The 19629-nt window shown below is 39.1% G+C and overlaps 1 protein-coding gene across 5 annotated transcripts in view; it reads left to right on the top strand.

The window, feature by feature from the left end:
- NNT (nicotinamide nucleotide transhydrogenase) overlaps positions 1–19629 on the top strand; it is a 95337-nt gene that overhangs the window by 35356 nt on the left and 40352 nt on the right. For all 5 annotated transcript variants that reach the window (XM_082836079.1, XM_082836081.1, XM_082836080.1 and 2 more), the window contains 7 exons: positions 11222–11355; positions 11850–12041; positions 12597–12750; positions 16102–16263; positions 17078–17188; positions 18045–18190; positions 19381–19576. In XM_082836079.1, coding sequence (XP_082692205.1) covers positions 11222–11355; positions 11850–12041; positions 12597–12750; positions 16102–16263; positions 17078–17188; positions 18045–18190; positions 19381–19576 — 1095 coding nt within the window. The remainder of the gene's footprint in view (positions 1–11221; positions 11356–11849; positions 12042–12596; positions 12751–16101; positions 16264–17077; positions 17189–18044; positions 18191–19380; positions 19577–19629) is intronic.

Genomic DNA, 19629 nt, shown 5'->3' with positions numbered 1-19629 from the left:
CAGCTATAACCAGCACTTTCCACCATGGGCATTTCTGTTCTTCCTTATTTCCACTTTCTCTATACTTTCTTATGCCTCAGTATTAGTTAGGATGGTCTAGCTGCTAAAACAAATTCACCCAAAAGCTCAGACATTATAGAAAGTCCCTTCTTGCTCAGTTAACAGTAATAGGTGGTTGACACATTGGAGGGCAGCTCTCCTTCAGGTGGTCCTCTGGGGATTCAGGTACAGCAATGTTGTCATCATCGTTATGAGGCCGTGAAGGTCGCTCAGGGCACTGTCTCTGTTCCAGCCAGCTAGAAGTAAAGGGCCAAGGAGGAGTGTGCATGGGATGCCCAGAAGTGGCATACACCACCCCTGCTCACATTTCTTCTGCTAAAGACCTAGTCACATGGCCAAACCTAACTACGAAGGAGGCTGGGAATGGTTGTCTAACTGTGCCCCCAGGGATAAGAGAACATTGTATTAGTTTGCTAAGGGTACCGTAACAAGATCTCACAGACTGGGGAGCTTAAACAACAGAAATTTATTTTCTCACAGTCTGGAGCCTAGAAGTCCAAGATCAAGGTTTCTTTTGAGGCTCCTCTCCTGGGCTTGTAGAGGGCCTCTTCTTGCTGTGTCCTCACATGGTCTTGGTGTCTTTTTTGTGTTCACATTTTCTCTTGTTTTTAAGGATACCAGTCAGATTGGATTAGGGCCCACCCTGATGGCCTCATTTAATGTAATCATCTCTTTAAAGACTGTCTCTAAATATAGTCGTATTCTGAGTTACCGGGGGTTAGGGTTTCAACATGTGAATTTTTCTGGGGACACAATTCAACCCATAACAAATGTGGATTTTGGTGAGGAACTAAAAGCTTCTTTCCTCTTCCCCAGTTTTTAATTTTATCTGCTTATGTTTAATCCATTCATTGGCAATCAGATCATGGATTTAGAACCAGATAGAGTAGATTCAAATTCCAGTTCCACTGCTTAACAGCTGTGGCTCTCTGAACCTCAGATTCCTCATTTCTGAAAAGGAAGTAATCCTTTTTATCTTGCAGAGTTGTTTTGAGAACTACATGAAGAGAAAAGCCCAGTGTAGGGCCTGGCACATAGAGCATTAGCATAATCACCTTTCTTCCATTGGTGATGCTTGGTTTTGCAAATGGTATCCAGACTGAAAAGCTTACTGACTGTTGCAATAGAAAGTCCAGACATTCTTGAGCATTATGTGGCATGTCAAAGATGTTCTTTGAAATCATCAGGCTTATGGACATACTCATGAAGTTACAAAAGCATTGCCATTAGATGGCAATCTAGCATGGATTTCACTGTGGAAAACCATGGCTTAACTTGCTTTTTATCTGACTTTTCTGAAGATACCCATTTCATTAAGGCTTTTCTGTCAATCTCATTCTGACCTAAGTTTTTTTTTTTTTTAATTTTATTTATTTATTTTTGGCTGCGTTGTGTGTTCGTTGCTGCGCGTGGGCTTTCTCTAGTTGCGGTGAGCGGGGGCTACGCTTCGCTGCGGTGCACGTGTTCTCATTGAGGTGGCTTCTCTTGTTGCAGAGCACAGGCTCTAGGCGTGTGGGCTTCAGTAGTTGTGGCACGCGGGCTCAGTAGTTGTGATTCGCGGGCTCTAGAGTTCAGGCTCAGTCATTGTGGCGCACGGGCTTAGTTGCTTCTTGGCATGTGGGATCTTCTTGGACCAGGGATTGAACCCGTGTCTCCCGCATTGGCAGGTGGATTCTTAACCACTGCACCACCAGGGAAGTCCCCTGACCTAAGTTTTCTGACATGGAAAATGAAATAAACAGCATTATTTCTCTTTTAAAAAATAACCTCCTAATTATTTTATAAACAAATGTATAATAAATATTCATTAATTTTTTAGGGATTGGTAGCTAATGTGCATCTAGACATGTATTGGAGGGAAAACAAAGAATGTTATAATTTATATAAGAATATTATTTAATGTATTATATATATATATAATATATAATATATTATATATGTTTCCTTTTTATGTTACCATTTAGGTTTGGTAAGTTGTTTTCCTTTTTTTGAGAATTCCCATAGCTTATGAAGCCATGGTAAAGCCTTGACTGATTTTGATTTTTATCTATACAGAATTTTGCAGCTATGGCAGGTAAATTATTGAGGTAATCCTCAAAAAATTTTTATAAATGTGTTCTTTAATTATTAGGTAAAGGCTTGTTTTTAGGCTTCTTCTTTAAATAGATCTTTAAGGATTTCTCTTATCTGCTAAAACATGCTGTTGACTAATCATATTTCCTACATATTACATTTAGAAATATCTCAAGGCATCCAATTTGTAACAGTCAAGTTTTTGCCACCTGGCTTTCTCTCTGGTTCCTTATACAAATAATTAATTAGGCAGAGAAAATTTTTATCTAGTTCCAGGAATAGAACTCACATATAAAGCTTGACTGGTTAAGCTTGGGTCAGAATCCCTTTATGTTCATGAACAGAGCTATCTGTAGCCTCTCTAGTGATAACAGAGATAGAGGGATTGTATCCGTGTGTTGCTCTGTGCACCTCGGGGCTGGCAGAATCAGAGACTTATTAGATCAGTGGGTCAAATGTTCAGCAGTTTTTTGCCACATCCAATCTATTACATAACCAATTATCTCTTTTTTTTCATATGTGTACATATATGTATAAAAAGCCTTTTGTCCTTATCTGTAACATTTTTATAGTTTAAGACTCAATATTTTGGACTTCCCTGGTGATGCAATTGCTAAGAATCCGCCTGCCAATGCAGGGGACACAGGTTCGAGCCCTGGTCCGGGAAGATCCCACATGCCGTGGAGCAACTAAGCCCGTGTGCTACAACTACTGAGCCTGCGCTCTAGAGCCCATGAGCCACAACTACTGAGCCCACATGACACAACTACTGAAGCCCGCGTGCCTAGAGCCCGTGCTCCACAACAAGAGAAGCCACTGCAATGAGAAGCCCGCGCATCGCAACGAAGAGTAGCCTCTGCTCACCACAACTAGAGAAAGCCTGCGTGCAGCAAACAAGACCCAACGCAACCATAAATAAATAAAGAAAGAAAGAAAGAAAGAAAAAAAGAAGTAGACTATCATAAAGAATAGGAATGTGTTAAAAAAAAAAGACTCAATAGTTTAACCCCATCTATGATTTTGTTATTCCAAAAGAGCCTTTGGTGTGTATCTGTTAGGGTGCCTTTGGCTGCCAGAAGCAGAAATTCCAACACAGTCTGCCTTAAACAAGAAAGGAGATTTGCTGGGTTGCGTAGGTGAAGGAAGCCAGTTATAGCTGGGTAGGTGTGGTCGGGGCCCTGCCGTGCCGCTTTGTCCTCTTTTAGCTCCGCCCCCTCTGAGTTGGTTTCATGGTCAGGAGCAGAGGCAGGCCTCCACTGTGCGCAGCACACATCCGGAGGGCAAGGCAAGCCGTTCTCATGGCTCCCTCTTGAAGAGCAAGGGAACTTCTTTTTCACAATCCCTTAGCACACTTTCCCTCATTCTTATTGGCCTTGACTGGGTTACATCCCCACTTCTGAACCAATCCATGTAGGCAGGGCAATGAGATGCCCCTCAGCTTACACCTGGATTTCTGAACTGGTCTTCAGTAGGTGCTGAGATTACCCTTAGGCCAGCGAGGCCTGCCTCTGGAGTAGTTTCAGGTCATTTCTCCTGAAGCTCATGGACTGTGTGGAGAAAATGGAAATCAAAGTAGTGACAAGAGCATGCTGGATAAACACTAGTGCTCAGTATAAAATTATATGCTTAGAATGACATTTCTTACTGTATAAATACTAAAGTTCAGAACATTTTTACATGCTCTGTTTTGCATGTAGTCAATATATAGTATTGTGTTACATTAAAAATTATCCTTTATTTATAGTACTTGTTCATGAGAAATCTATTTTGGTTTGGAGACATATACTCTATAATTTATATTATTAATCTCTTTATCACTATACTGTTAAATATACCATGTTCTTGTTAAAGCAGAAAGTTTTTCTTTTTCTTTGTTTTTATAAATTTATTTATTTATTTTTGGCTGCGTTGGGTCTTCGTTGCTGCTTGCGGGCTTTCTCTAGTTGCGGCGAGCGGGGGCTGCTCTGCGTTGCAGTGCGCAGGCTTCTCATTGCGGTGGCTTCTCTTGCTGTGGAGCACGGGCTCTAGATGCACGGGCTTCAGTAGTTGTGGCTCATGGGCTCTAGAGCACAGGCTCAGTAGTTGTAGCGCATAGGCTTGGTTGCTCCGCGGCACGTGGGATCTTCCCAGACCGGGGCTCGAACCCGTGTTCCCTGAATTGGCAGGCAGATTCTTAGCAACTGCACCACCAGGGAAGCCCAGAAAGTTTTTCTTGAGCCTGCTTAATTTGATGGCTTACAGGCCAGGAAGTTAGGAATTTCCCCATCTGATTAAATGCCATTGAATAATTCCGGTAAATAATGCTAAATGCTCTTGGGAATTATTATAAAATTTTGTGGTAAGCCTTTTTCATCTTGGTGTCTTGTTGTTCTTAATATTTTTAGTGGTTTCCTATTAATTTTTCTTTCTTTCTTTCTTTTTTTTGTGTGATTAAAGTTGTTTGTGAGGGCTTGATTCTTTTTCCAGTAAGATAGAATCTGCGAATTTATTGATTTCAGATGATCACGTTAGGCCTGATTTATTCAGAGAGCTATAATATATTGCAAAACTTTCCAGTAGATCTTTAGCTGTTGAGATTTAGTTTAAGCCAAATCTCTCTTTTTTTAATTTACTGTTGTAGAGAGGCCAGCGGTATATTCTTTTGCTGCATAGTGAAAAGTTGTTAAAGCTATTTTTAGAAAGAAGTAATTTTTTTCTAGAAATCTTTGAATTTACTACTTTAAAAACTGCATCTTAGTATTCGTTTAATGAGAAAACCCATGAGTATGAAAAGATTCTATGAATTCAGTCACATTTCAGAATAACTTTGTGTGAATCACAGCCATACATACATACGTCTAGAAACAGTGCACATGTGTGAGGCGTTTTTTTCTGTCTATTGGCAGTTCTGGGTGCACACAAAGATTCAAGGATGCCTTACACTAATCTGTGGCACCTCTACTCACCCTAAATGATGGCCATCCAATTGGGAAACTATAATTAAAACTTTTAGATGAGTGCTATAAGTATCTTAGCTATTCTCCTAATAAATCTTTGAATGCAACTAATCTTTGAATGCAACCTCTTTCAATCCTAAACTATTAGACCTTAGAGCTGTAAGTAAAGCTTTCCTTCCCCATCTAGCCTGCACGTGGTAGGCACTAAGTTATTGCTTGAGTCAATGAATGGATGAATCCTTGAATGATGACTGTGAGTGCATGTTGTCCTACCATTGTCTTGGCAAAAGTATGGAAATAAACTCCCAACTGGGAGGGAACTGAGTAATCTTACCGGGAATTTAATGTCCATGAACCATAAGGAACCAAGAAATATTTCATGAAGTTGAACATCTTTCACCCACAGTTTGTATTGTGCCAGGAAATATATTAAAAATTTTTTTTTCTCCTTGTTAATTTTTCAATCAGTGATTTTTGGGGGATGGTGGTTTGAAGAGATGTAACAGTCTTGGTCTTTTTGTGTATCTCATCTTTTGCAGATAAATGATAAAATTAACAGAAATGAGCAGTCAAAAGGGGAAAGCCCAATTGTGCCTCTAAAAAAATACCTCTTATCTGCCTTCTTTTATTAACTCTTCTGCCTTCTACAGTCCTGTCTTGAAACCCTGATATGCTCATTTGATCTTTTATCCTTGTGTCTAGGATCTGCACAGGGCTGTCACTGGGGTAATTATGGGACATCTCTATATGGGACATCTCTAATTAAACATTGGATATATTCTTTTCTATGTTATATATTATAAAAAAATCTGTGCACATCTTCCTGTCTATTATCCATCCTTAGTTATGTTTCTGTCTGCCTGTATAAGTGTTTGGATTCACTCTTTGAAAGGCTGTCCTAACTGTATAGCTTCCTTTGCTGTAGCACGGAGGGCAGAGGATTTTGAGTGCAGTATTTTCAATTGGTAAGTTAACAGACTGGGAAAGGGCATTTCTAAGTTATTTTAATTCTTCTAGTGCAACTCTTTAATCTCTGTCCTTAGCTTAAACGGGGAAACTTTAAAACTTTATGCTTTATCTGTTTATAAAAATAGTATGTCTTGTTGGAAATGCAGTAAAGTACAAAGTAGAAAATAAAGATCATTTGTGATCCTTCTACTCAGTGAAAAATACTCTTTTTAACATTTTACCATTTTCTTTCAGCCTTTTTTCCATGCATTTTTATCATGTTAGATGAAGATAAAATATCTTTCTTACTTTCTCCACTTAATATTATTATATCATAAGTTTTCTCCCTTAACATAATAAGTCAATAAGAACTCTTTGCAAATATATTTTAATGGTTTGTGGAATTTTCTTGTTTGAATGTGCTGTATTTAATTTAACTGTTCTCCCAAAGTTAGCCTTTTCATTTATTTCCAGTTTTTGTCAATTAAAAATAATGTTCTAACATTTTTTTCTGCTTTATTCTTGTATCTGTACTTTCATTGATTTCCCCAGGATTAATCAAACCTTAGAAGTAGAATTACTGGATGAATGAATATCAATATTTTGGGCCTGTTGATACACACTTGATCTACTATGCTTTGTTGAAAGATTATACAGTTCATAATCTCATTAGTAGATTTTCCAGCTAACTGTTTCATTTCAGAAGTATTTGGATTTTGTTGACTCTTTCAGTTTGAGGGCAAAAATGTATCTCACTGTACTCACATTACTTTTAGTCTTACTGAGGGTGAACTTTCTTCATTTGGTTGTTACCATTCTCTTTGAATTGGCCATTTGTATTTGCTGTTTATTTATCAATTAGGATCTTAGTGTTTTGGTTTTATTTAAATTTCTGTGAGATTTTTTTTTTTTTTAACATCTTTATTGGGGTATAATTGCTTTACAATGGTGTGTTAGTTTCTGCTTTATAACAAAGTGAATCAGTCATACATAAACATATGTTCCCATATGTCTTCCCTGTTGCGTCTCCCTCCCTCCCACCCTCCCTATCCCACCCCTCCAGGCGGTCACAAAGCACCAAGCCAATATCCCTGTGCCATGCGGCTGCTTCCCACTAGCTATCTACCTTACTACGTTTGTTAGTGTGTATATGCCCATGACTCTCTCTCGCCCTGTCACAGCTCACCCTTCCCCCTCCCCATAACCTCAAGTCCGTTCTCTAGGAGGTCTGCGTCTTTATTCCTGCTTTACCCCTAGGTTCTTCATGACATTTTTTTTCTTAAATTCCATATATATGTGTTAGCATACGGTATTTGTCTTTTTCTTTCTGACTTACTTCACTCTGTATGACAGACTCTAGGTCTATCCACCTCATTACAAATAGCTCAATTTCGTTTCTTTTTATGGCTGAGTAATATTCCATTGTATATATGTGCCACATCTTCTTTATCCATTCATCCGATGACGGGCACTTAGGTTGTTTCCATCTCCGGGCTATTGTAAATAGAGCTGCAATGAACATTTTGGTACATGACTCTTTTTGAATTTTGGTTTTCTCAGGGTATATGCCCAGTAGTGGGATTGCTGGGTCATATGGTAGTTCTATTTGTAGTTTTTTAAGGAACCTCCATACTGTTCTCCATAGTGGCTGAACCAATTCACATTCCCACGAGATTTTTATTGTATTAATTTTTTGTCATGTTTATTTTTTTTGAGGATAGTAATACATACCTTTTTCATATTTAAGCCTTTTGACATTTTCCTTTGTAATTTTTCCCATTGCTGTAAATTTAGGAAGTACTTTTCAATCCAAAGACAGGAGAGATATTCACCAAGTGTTTCCTTTTTTTCTTTTCTTTATGGGTTGATTTTTTTCTTTTATTTTCTTTTTTTTTTTGCGGTACGCGGGCCTCTCACCGCTGTGGCCTCTCCCGTTGCGGAGCACAGGCTCCGGACGCGCAGGCTCAGCGGCCATAGCTCACGGGCCCAGCTGCTCCGCGGCATGTGGGATCCTCCCAGACCGGGGCACGAACCCGTGTCCCCTGCATCGGCAGGCGGACTCTCAACCACTGCGCCACCACGGAAGCCCTTCTTTTATAATTAATTCTGACCTATAGAGTTCAGAGTTCAGTTTGAAGTAAGATATTAGGTTTGGGGAGTTTTTTCCCCCAAAACCTAGCTAATCATCTTATTCCTTTTGTTCCTTCCATTTTGTGATGCCGCACTTACCTTACATTACATTTTTATCATAGTAGGCCATCAGGGTAGGATAGTACTTTGAAATTTCCTTCTCAGTCTTTCCCTCCCTTGACCTAATCTTTTGAGGATTTGCTCATTTGGAACTTTTTTGTGCTACTCTGCTCCTCTTTTGACTCCCTTTCTTCCCTTCTTCTGTTTTTAATTTGCATTTCTGCACTTTTCAGAATTTTCAAAAAGTTAATCCACATGTGAGTTCTTAAAGGCAGCTGCACTGTTATATTCATCATTGTATTCCCTGTAGCCCTTATTGAATTTTTGAAAGTATAACACGAAAACAAGCTCTTCTAGAACACTTGGGAGATAAGAAAAAGCACAAAGAAGGAAATAAATTATTCTTAGTCTTACTACTCAAAGACGTCCTGATATTGTTAAACATTATACTCTATAGAATTTGCTAGGAACTATATAGTATATGTAATATTTTGTGTGTGTGTGTGTATGTATCTATACACACACACACACACATTCTTGAAACATTCATACATATGTATATGTAAATTTTTTTTTACTGAATGGGAACATCCTATACATACTGTTCTGTTGTGTGCTTTTACTTGTAATAATTCCATGTCTTTTAAACATTCATCTGTAATTTAAGTCTATTCTTTTAACTTACCTTCCAGTTATTTGTCTATGTACTAAGTAAAATACTGTTACGTGAAAGAAAATGCTATCCTTTCAAAAGCGGTTGAATTTCCGAGTGATAATATGGACGGAACACCTGTTACCTCTGTTATGACACACGTGTGTGTGTGTGTGTGTGTGTGTGTGTGTGTGTGTTGTGTCAGCCACTGCAAAATTGTTTTGTGAAGGTTGAATAAGTAAAATCAAAGAAGAGAAATAGGTGGTAGGTATATCAGATGTTTTCTAGGGAGCCTAAATGGTTTTGGCCACTTGACGTCTTATAAAGTGGGCAGCATTACAGATGCAGGGTCTGATCTGTAGCTATAGATATCTCAGAAGGAAGAAGGAATCCAGAATGTCTAGGGCGGGAGAAATTAGTTAGATGCCAAATCCAATTTGTGAGGTCGATGGTCGTAAAGTTGGTGTGGTTAGAATTCAAAGGGGTTGCGCCTGGATCCAACTTGGTTCTAGCCAGAAGAGTAGCTTAAGGCACGTCGACCTAAGACTGGAGGGTCCAAGTAAGGTGGGAGGAAAGGCTGTGGCAAACGAGAGTCTGGTTAATAACGAAGGGGCTCTGGACAAGGGCTGGGGGTGGGTGGTGACGACAGTAAATACCTGCAAAGTACAGGTTAGCCGTTTAAAGTCGCCACTTTATGTAGATGCAGCCACGTCATCCAGAGCTTTACATCACAGCAGTGCTGGTCAGCATGACCTTTAGTTTGGGACGAGTCCTCAGGTGCTGTTGTTTGCATCCCCAAATTCTCATGCTCGAGTAATGTTTAAGTATTCAAGATACCTTTAGTGGACTACAGTGCGGGAGGGTAGAGGAAAGGAATACGTAATTCCAGAGAATTTTGAGAAGTGGCGAAACTACCAGGACCAAAGGGTGTGTTGTCTTTGGGAAAAGATCTCCTCATTCTTGCTCTTTTTCATGGAGACTCAGAAGAGAGAACCAGAGCTTCTCTAACTAACCATTGTGGCTGGAGCAGAAGGTCCAGTGGGGCAGTAGTGAGGAGAAATGCTAAGAGGAGTGCTTCAGCCCGGGGAGAAAGGCCTTGGGTAATAGGAGGCTTAGGAGTTGGGCTTGATCTTGGAAGTATAAGGTTCGCATTGAGAAAGGAGGTACACCCACACGTATCTTTACAACTTTGTTTTTCACACGTGCTACAAAAAAAAGGTTATTTTTCTTTTTTGAATCGCATATATTCCAGTCAAGTAGATTGAAAAGCAGATTATTATCATGCAAATTTTACTTTGAGTTGATTTCCATTTATAAAACTGACAGTGCTTTTACTAAAATTCTGTAGACAGAGTTGAAAACTTCCGAAAGAAGAAAAAAAGATCATTAGGCTATTAATTCTCTGCTTTCCTGTGGCTAGTCTCGCAAGTTTATTTCCTTTCTCTTTTGGCTTAGATATTTACACTGTTTTATGAAACTTGAACGAGGTATTATACCCACAGTGTGGACCCCTGTTGAACATATTAATTTATGTTAGCTTGAAAAATCCTTATGTTTGGTGCTTTATCCTCTATGAAAGAATTAGTAAACGATTTATTATAAGATGTGAAATATCTCATGAGGGGCAGGCTCCATGAGAACAGGGATCTTTTCTGTTTATCTACCAGGACACTCCCAGCACCAGGCATGGAGCTCGACTCACCAGAGGTGCAGAATACATAGTTGTTGAGTGGGAATAAAAATGTATGAGTGGTTCCTAAGATTTTTTGGAGTTGTGGTATCCTACTGTGTCCATTTCATGGTACTTCCCTGTCTCTCCTCGAAGTTATCCTGTGTTAAATTAAGGTAGATTAATATAGCATGTGGGAAAATCTGGTGCCATTGGTTAAGACGATTGGAAATACTCTATTTTGTCATTCATAGATTACTGTTGAATGTTCCCTTGACATTTGTGATCTTTATGAATCGTCCAATTTGGGTGCACATAGTTTCCTTACTAGCTTATTTATTATGCATTTTTAAAGAAACAGGCAAAATGTTGATCTCTTCATGAGTGGTACAGGGTGTAAACCAGTTGGGAAGAGCAGTGCTAGCTGAAATTTCCATGCTTTGCAAATGACAAGGCTTGCTCTCTGGCTAAGCGGCTCCCTCCCACCCACTGGCTTGCAGCTCACACTCATCCTATTTCTTCCTTAGGAGACTGACCAGTCTCACCTGTGTTATGAACTTTAGGGGGTCTCTTTGAAAGAGTTATATATTCAGATGTTAAATTCCTGGGTACCCAGAGCCTACTGTAATAATTAGAATATAAAGTTTTAAGAAATTACCATGTAATTTGTACTCTTTTCTTTGGTTTTATTAGGTAAAAAAGCTCCTGTTTTGTTTAGTAAAGAAATGATCGAGTCCATGAAGGAAGGTTCAGTTGTTGTGGATTTAGCTGCTGAGGCTGGCGGAAACTTTGAAACCACCAAGCCAGGAGAACTTTATGTTCATAAGGTACAGCACAAAGCTTCCTCTATCTATGAACCTGTTCCTATATCTTTATTGATTTGTGAGAGGGTGTTTATTGCTTTAACTATTTAGAGAAACTGAGGCCTGAAATTTTCTAAACTTAAAAACAGTCACATTTAAACCTCCTTGTTTTTTTTGTGGTACACGGGCCTCTCCCTGTTGTGGCCTCTCCCATTGTGGAGCACAGGCTCCGGACGTGCAGGCTCAGCGGCCATGGCTTACGGGCCCAGCCGCTCCGCGGCATGTGGGATCTTCCCGGACCGGGGCACGAACCCGTGTCCCCTGCATCGGCAGGCGGACTCTCAGCCACTGCGCCACCAGGGAAGCCCTAAAGCTCCTTTTGAAATATGTATTTGTGAGTGTGTGTGTATATTTATAAAGATTTGTAATTTCAGAACTTAGCCTTGACTGAGAACTGTCCTAGAAAGAATATGGGCATTTAGTAACAGACCTTTCTGACTGTATTTTTCTTTGTTTAGGGGATTACTCACATAGGCTACACAGATCTTCCCAGCCAAATGGCGACTCAGGCCAGCACCCTGTATTCCAACAACATCACCAAGCTCCTGAAGGCCATCAGCTCTGACAAAGACAACTTTTATTTTGAAGTGAAAGATGACTTTGACTTTGGTACAATGGGTCACGTCATTAGAGGAACTGTAGTGATGAAGGTAAGTGAAGAGATCTGTTTCTCCTGTGTTTTCATTATATATTTGTTTTAGGATTTTTGTTTACAGAACGATCCTATTTTGGAATTGGGATATATTCTAATAAAGTATCGATGTGTTGGGTTTATGCCAATAAAAATTGTTTAAAAATGTAGAACAGTTTAAAGAAAAATATTGCAAGATTTATATACATGTGTGACTCACCTAAAATATGCATTGCTTTTGATAAACAGAAACAAAAAAACAGACAAAAAACCCAGAATTGAATAAAGTAAAAGTTAAATATTCCCCCTCCCCCACCTATCTGCTTTTAAGTTTGTTCTGTATTCTTCCTTATATGTTCTGTACACGTACTAATTGTACATCTATGTGTGTATGCATGACACAGACATTATTTATATACATGTGTGATATATATTTATATAAAGTGATATTATAAATTACGTGAATTTCTATATTTATTTAAAATTACTTTTCAAAGAAGAGTTTTTCCCCAACACTGGATTGACTGAATGCTGAATTGACTTTAAAAAGTGCTATTTTTCCGATTTCTGTTAGGATGGCGAAGTGATCTTTCCTGCTCCCACACCGAAAAATATTCCTCAAGGTGCCCCAGTAAAACAGAGGACAGTGGCTGAGCTGGAGGCTGAAAAAGCAGCTACTGTCACGCCCTTCAGGAAGACGATGACATCAGCTTCTGTATATACAGCAGGTGAGGGTCCCATCTATGAAGATTTAGTCCAAATTCTTTGAATTTTGTGAGTTATGTATTAATTGTCAAAATTAGTAAATGAAATGCTGTTGTCCTTTGTTGGATTCCATCAGGACTTGGGCCTGTTAGAAGCAATTTTCACATACATGTCATCTGTCCCACCTCTGGACGTGGAGACTGCACTGTGTACCCTCAGAGATGCAGGCACTGGGATAAATGCTGGATTGAATGAGTGTGAAATAATACATAGGCTGTTAATACTTTTATAGAAAACATTTAAAATATCGTTAATGTTTTTATATATATCAAATATAATGAGTATTGATATATGACAGATTGTGTTGGTGTTAAGTGCATGTAAATGTGGTTATTGGTTTATTTTTTGTGGTTTATAAAACATCACTTGTGATTATCTGCACCTCTGGATAAGACTGGGGAACCAAATATTTGCCTTGAAGAATAAACAGTAAGTTATTCACCTAGTAAAAAAAAATTCAATTTAAAAATTTTTATCTCTTTCTTTACAATTTAACATAGATTCTTTGTTTTCTAATTCACCTTCATGAAGGCAGTAAAGAATTATCGTAAAATAATGATAAATATTCATTCTGGCTGTGAACTGTTAGAGTCTGAAATATGGATATTTGATTTTAAATTGGTTTCTGTCTCATAGAATGAAGTAAAAATGTTTAGATTTGCTTAGAGCCAAAATAAAAACAAAACAAAAGCAAACTATAAAGAATAAGGACCAGTACCAAGCACACAGAATTCTCGTAGCCTCAGCATTCTCCAAATTCCCATGTGAGTCCAGATGTTTTAAAGCTAAATATGTAACTCTCCTTGAATAAAGAGCAAGTCTCAGCAAAATGACTGAAAAAGCCTTTAGTTGCGAACATAGTGAATAGATGGAGCAGTGTCCCTATTTGCTCTTACTTGTTAAAAAAAAGAAACCATATTACTGTTTTGTGCATGGAGAGTATTGTCAGCAGGGTTGTAAATTTCCATTTCTCTTTACAATTCATAAGGAAATGTAGTGATTTATTTTTCTAGGTTTCTCTTATGTTTATTGAGTCAAGGTTTATTGCATTTTAATAGATATGACATTGGCATATTCCAGTGAATAAAAGGATGGCCTTATATTTATTTTCTGTACCCTAAAACTTCCTCCTTTATAATAAAACCAAGCGTTTTTCTTCTGTATTTGTTAGGAATCTATTTGACTAGCATTCTTCAAAGAATGTAATTTGCTTTTTTTCCCTTTTCTTTTTTCTCTGTTTTTCTTTTCTTTTTCCTCTGTTATACAAACTAAATGTAGCACATTTGACATTACTGAATGTATTATAGAAAAGACTTTAGTTTATTAAATAGTTAATAAGAAAACCTGGGGCTTCCCTGGTGGTGCGGTGGTTAAGAATCCACCTGCCACTGCAGGGGACACAGGTTCGATCCGTGTCCCGGAAGATCCCACATGCTGCGGAGCAGCTAAACCCATGCACTGCAACTACTGAGCCAGCTCTCTAGAGCCTACAAGCCGCAACTACTGAGCCCATGTAGCACAACTACTGAAGCCCACGTGCCTAGAGCCTGTGCTCCGCAACAAGAGAAGCCACTGCAATGAGAAGCCCACGCACCGCAACAAAGAGTAGGCCCTGTTCACCGCAACTAGAGAAAGCCCTCACGCAGCAACGAAGACACAACGCAGCCAAAAATAAATAAATAAAATAAATAAGTTTATTAAAAAACAAAAGAAAAGAAAACCTTCAGATGTGGGATTTCTGTCTTAGATGCCCAACACAATTGACTGCAGGTTATGGTAATTTAGTGCTTCTGAACTAATGTGGGCATTTAATGAGTGCTAGGCATTGTGCTAAAACACTTCATGTGCCTTAGCTCATTTATTCCTTATAGGTACTCAGTAAAGTGGGCATATTATTATTTTCTTTTTCCAGATGACAACAGAGAGGGTTAATAATTTTACAGATGAGGGTACTGGAGCACAGAGAGGTTACGTAACTTGCCTGAGATCACACAGCTGACAAGCAGTAGAGCCAGGATTCGAACCAGGCAGTCTGGCTTAAGAAAACATGTCCTTAAATATAACCCTGTACAGCCCTTCTCTGATGTTTAACTGAAACACGAAACAATATTCTGTCTAACTCTCCCTCCAGATGGTTAACAGGCCATCCATTGGAACACTGGAAATCTTGTATGTGGGTAGGAAAATAAAAATTAAAACTACAGAGACTTCCCTGGTGGTCCAGTGGTTAAGACTGCGTGCTTCCACTCCGGGGGGCACTGGTTCAGTCCCTGGTTGGGGAACTAAGATCTCACATGCTGTGTGGGGCAGTGAAAAAAATTAAAAAAAAATTTAAAACTACAGTCTTATTGACTGATGTAAAGTAAAATGAATGTCAACTGCTAATGTTCCAGCTATGCCACTTATAAAGAAATAGTTTATATCAAGGGATAAAAGTACCTTATTCAAAAAAGTTAAATTCCAGCTTTCTGGTCACCCATTATCATTTGGTTTTCACTGACCACTAGGTAACCCTTTCCTCTGTTGCAGAACAGCCATCCACATGTTTGCTATTAGGAAAGGCGATAATTAAAGATGTATGTTGAGAGCTGACTGTTTGTATTCTGCACATTCTTAATTTAATTTGTTTTTTTTTTTTTTCCTTTTCTTTGTAAAATCCTGTTTGCTGACTTAGTGTTGGGGCTGGAGCTGACTACCCTGGCCAGCAGTCCAGTCCAGATTCAGGAGCAATTGCAAAACTTCTGTCCCGGGTGGGTGGAAGCCATATGTTTTGGGGAGGTGCTGGAGTGAATGAAATCCTTCCTACTCTCTTAAAATCCTTCTTCCTCAGCCAAATCTGAGAGTGACATGAACTTGGCCTCACAGAAGTCTGTCTTATAAAGGTTGTGTGTTGCCCAAGTAGAAAATGCTTTGGTAGATCCTTTATAGGCCTATAATTCTGGAATAAAAACACTTGTATAAACACATGTGGCACTGTCAGTGAAAGTTAAAATGGGGAAGAGGACAAGTTATACAGAGGAAAATGTGCAAATTGTTATTAAGGTGACTCATAAATTTTACTAGATGTTTAAAATTTATTTTATTTTGGGGAGTGGTGGTCAGGAAGTTGAATTTTGTTCGCAATACCTTTAACTCCCTTTCACCACCCCTCTTCCCAGTCATGGAACATCTCAAAAAATCTCATTATTGGCAAGGGTGTGGAATTTTAAAGCATTGACTGTCCCACATGTTTGTTTGTGTGTGGGTGTGTGTGTGCTTTTAATCCTCCCGAGATAATTGGATGTGAACTCACACTCTTTCCTCTCTTTCTCTAGGTCTCACTGGGATACTGGGTTTGGGCATTGCGGCTCCCAATTTAGCCTTTTCCCAGATGGTGACCACTTTTGGCTTGGCTGGCATTGTGGGCTACCACACTGTCTGGGGAGTGACCCCCGCTCTCCACTCACCACTGATGTCTGTGACTAATGCAATCTCAGGTTTGTTCGCCTCTTGTTTTCCCTCAATTTAGGTTTTCAAGGGCTTATTCAACTCTAGGAGTGCTTTCCATGAGGTTTATAAGGTCTGTGTTTTCCAAATTGTAGGGCTTGGCATCTTGGTGGTTGTGGTGACTCGGGCTCCCAGAGGGTGCAGAGGTGGGGTCGGAAGTGAGAGGCCGATGGAGTGTGTCATACCTTTGGGCTGCTCCTGTTGCAAGCAGTGCAGAGCTACTGTTCCTTCTTTCAGTTATGATTTCCTTTAAAGAAGGGATTCCTCTGATAAAATTTGGAAACAGTGTTTCACAGCGGCAGCATGGTCCATGCAGGGTCCACACAGCTACGTGGACAGATGTGGGAGCTGCTGTGGCTTGGAAACCATGGCCCCAGGGGACATCTCTTGCACAGGCATGGCTTTCAGGATCTCCACCGGGAACAGGTCCAATTCCAAGAAGTACTATGCTCAGGAAAGCCCAAAGCTATGGGCTTTCACCATCATATATTTATTGTTCATGCATAGTATTTTCCAGTTGTGTAACCACCAGAGGTCCCTTTGCACCATGAACAATGTTGTCTAGTAACATTATTGATTTATATCTTTATCAGGGGAACAGAGCTAGAAAGTAAAGGTTAAAATTCTTATGCAGAAGGAGAAAATGTTTTGGTAACTCTTTGCCCACAAAAGTACTTCAGTGAGAATGTGTGTGAGAACTTTCTCCTTTATGATGCATGTGCTTGTGAGGTCTTTCAGCGATGACATTTGATTTGGCAGCACGACTATTAGCTGCTGTTTAATATATCCATGCTTTCTTCCCAGGGTTGACCGCAGTTGGTGGGTTGGTGCTGATGGGAGGACATTTGTATCCTTCCACAACTTCTCAGGGCCTTGCTGCTCTTGCCACATTCATATCCTCAGTCAACATTGCAGGTATGAGGACAGTGAAAGAACCCAGAGTGCGATTTTTAGTGGAGACACGAGAAGCAAATATAAATCAATATAAAACAAACATTCTGATTTTTAAGAATTTACTCATGCCTTTAAAAAATGTTTCACTCAGATGATAAATGCTCTGTGTGAAGGAAAATTAGTTATTTTGCCCATTGGTAAGTTTTAGAAACTATTTGATAAGAGAACACCCCTCCCCCTGAATGCCCCAAAGGTTAACTACGATGCCTACAGGTTAACTGGAAAGTTATTTAATGCATAGTTTTGAATTAAACTGACTTAGAGCTATCACCGTAACATCTTTAAATGGGTATAATTTTAGATAAAACTTTAGCCTTTTGCCATATCCTGGCCTATGTTCCTGAAAACTGAAAACCTAGCACATCACTTGTATATGAAACTCATTCGATGATATTTTGTAGCTATAAATTCTTTAACGTGTCCAAACAGACCTGGTGCCAGCTGATATGGTATTTTCTCTTTTATCACTTATTATAGGGTTTAACAAACAGAATAACCTATTAGAAGAAAAACCCTGGCCTTTGATCTTCTACATTCCCGAGCTGTTTGAATGGCTGTTTACTGTTAGTCATGCAGAAATAGTTGGTTTTATACTCTGAGAGCAAATTTTCTTCCTAGATGTATTAAGGGTTCCTCCCTTCAATGTAACTGGCTTGAATAATAGAATAACTTCTAATTTCGAGGTTCTGAAATGTTACTTAAAATGATATTTATTCCTAGATGATAAAGATGTGCTTAAAATAGAAAACTTGTAACCCTTTAAAAATTATGTTGCTCAATGAGATACCTCTTTCTGTTTTATATTTACTTTGATAAGGTGGCTTTCTGGTGACTCAGAGAATGCTGGACATGTTCAAACGTCCCACCGACCCCCCAGAACACAATTACCTGTATCTGCTCCCTGCCGGTACCTTTGTTGGAGGATACTTAGCTGCCCTCTCCAGTGGTTATAACATTGAACAAGTAAGAGTCTCTTTTGAAAGCTTTTACTTTTGTACTGTGTCTTCATCCCAAGTAGACCTAACATTATCATTACCAAAATTCAAATTCTATCAAGCAAATACGACAGTAACTTTTGAAACATCTTGGTCAAATAGAGCATTCTCATCCTCTAAGAATCAGGACCTTGGATTCTAGAGACAGATTTGCCTGCCAAGTCTGCAAGGATGGGTTTACCTGTTTGTCCCTAAGTTCTTCCACATGTAAAAAGAGGCAAGAAGTTTATTAGTACCCTTTTTATGTATCTGGCTGGGTTGTTGTAGGGATAAAATGAAATAATCAGTAAAAAATTTTTATTATTAGATATCATTAGTCCTTTTCCTACTTACTTTCTTCCCCTGTGGATCCAGGAGATGTTATGCCAGTGCATTTAAAAAAGCTAATTTAAAAATGCATGCTGTGTAGAGAAACAGAAATAATCAAGTTGAACTTTGAAAGTTCCATGTCTAAATATAATTTATAATAGAGACTCAACTTTGTTCCAAACTCAGTCATACCTTTCTTTTCAATGACTATTTCAGCCTCTCTGACAGCTGAAAAATCAGGTCTCCTTTGGTTTCTGCTGTTTCTAACATGTACTGTTTGTTGAATGAACACAATCTTTTTTGAGAAGAGTTAGAACAGTGAGTCAGGGAGACGTATGTCTGCATCCCAGATTTGCTATTTACTGATCGTTTGCCCTTAGAAAAATTATGTGGCCTCTTTAAGCACTGGTTTTCTCTTTTATAAAATGAGGATGATGATTCTTTCCTCCTGTGACTCTCATGAGACTGAGTTACAGCATAAGTAAAGTATACAGCACGGTCTCTGGCACTTACAACCTCAGGGGATGGCTCACTTATAGCATTAGTTCAGGTCTAGATCCCATAATAACTCCATTTAAATTTAGGTACTTTTATATGTATTTGTATGCTATCAAGTCCAGAAGAAGCCAATGTACATAAATGGTATAATTGCAAGTACAATTTAAAGTATTTAATATGGTAATATCCTTAATGGATAGGAAAATATATTGAAATATTTAAAAAAAGAGCTCTATTGTCTGAATTTAAAATTGTCCTTAGAGAATCATGTTTCCTCAAGAGGAGTTCTCCTTAAGCTAGTAGACTGAAGGTTTTGATAATCTCTCTTTCTCTTCCCTTTCCTTTGAAAAGATTGTGTACCTGGGCTCTGGCCTGTGCTGTGTTGGTGCCCTGGCCGGGCTTTCCACCCAGGGAACTGCGCGTCTTGGCAATGCATTGGGCATGATTGGGGTGGCTGGAGGCCTGGCAGCCACCCTTGGAGGCCTAAAACCGTGCCCAGAACTGTTAGCTCAGATGTCTGGAGCAATGGCTTTGGGCGGTACCATTGGTAAGCACTTGTGGGTTTCTGCCTTTATGTAAGTCCATGCCCTTTGAACACCT

Source organism: Leucopleurus acutus (genome assembly GCF_964270905.1).
Source record: "Leucopleurus acutus genome assembly, chromosome: 3".
Lineage (NCBI taxonomy): Eukaryota > Metazoa > Chordata > Mammalia > Artiodactyla > Delphinidae > Leucopleurus > Leucopleurus acutus.
The sequence above is the reverse complement of the archived record's forward strand: the minus strand, read 5'-3'. Positions and strand labels throughout refer to the sequence as shown.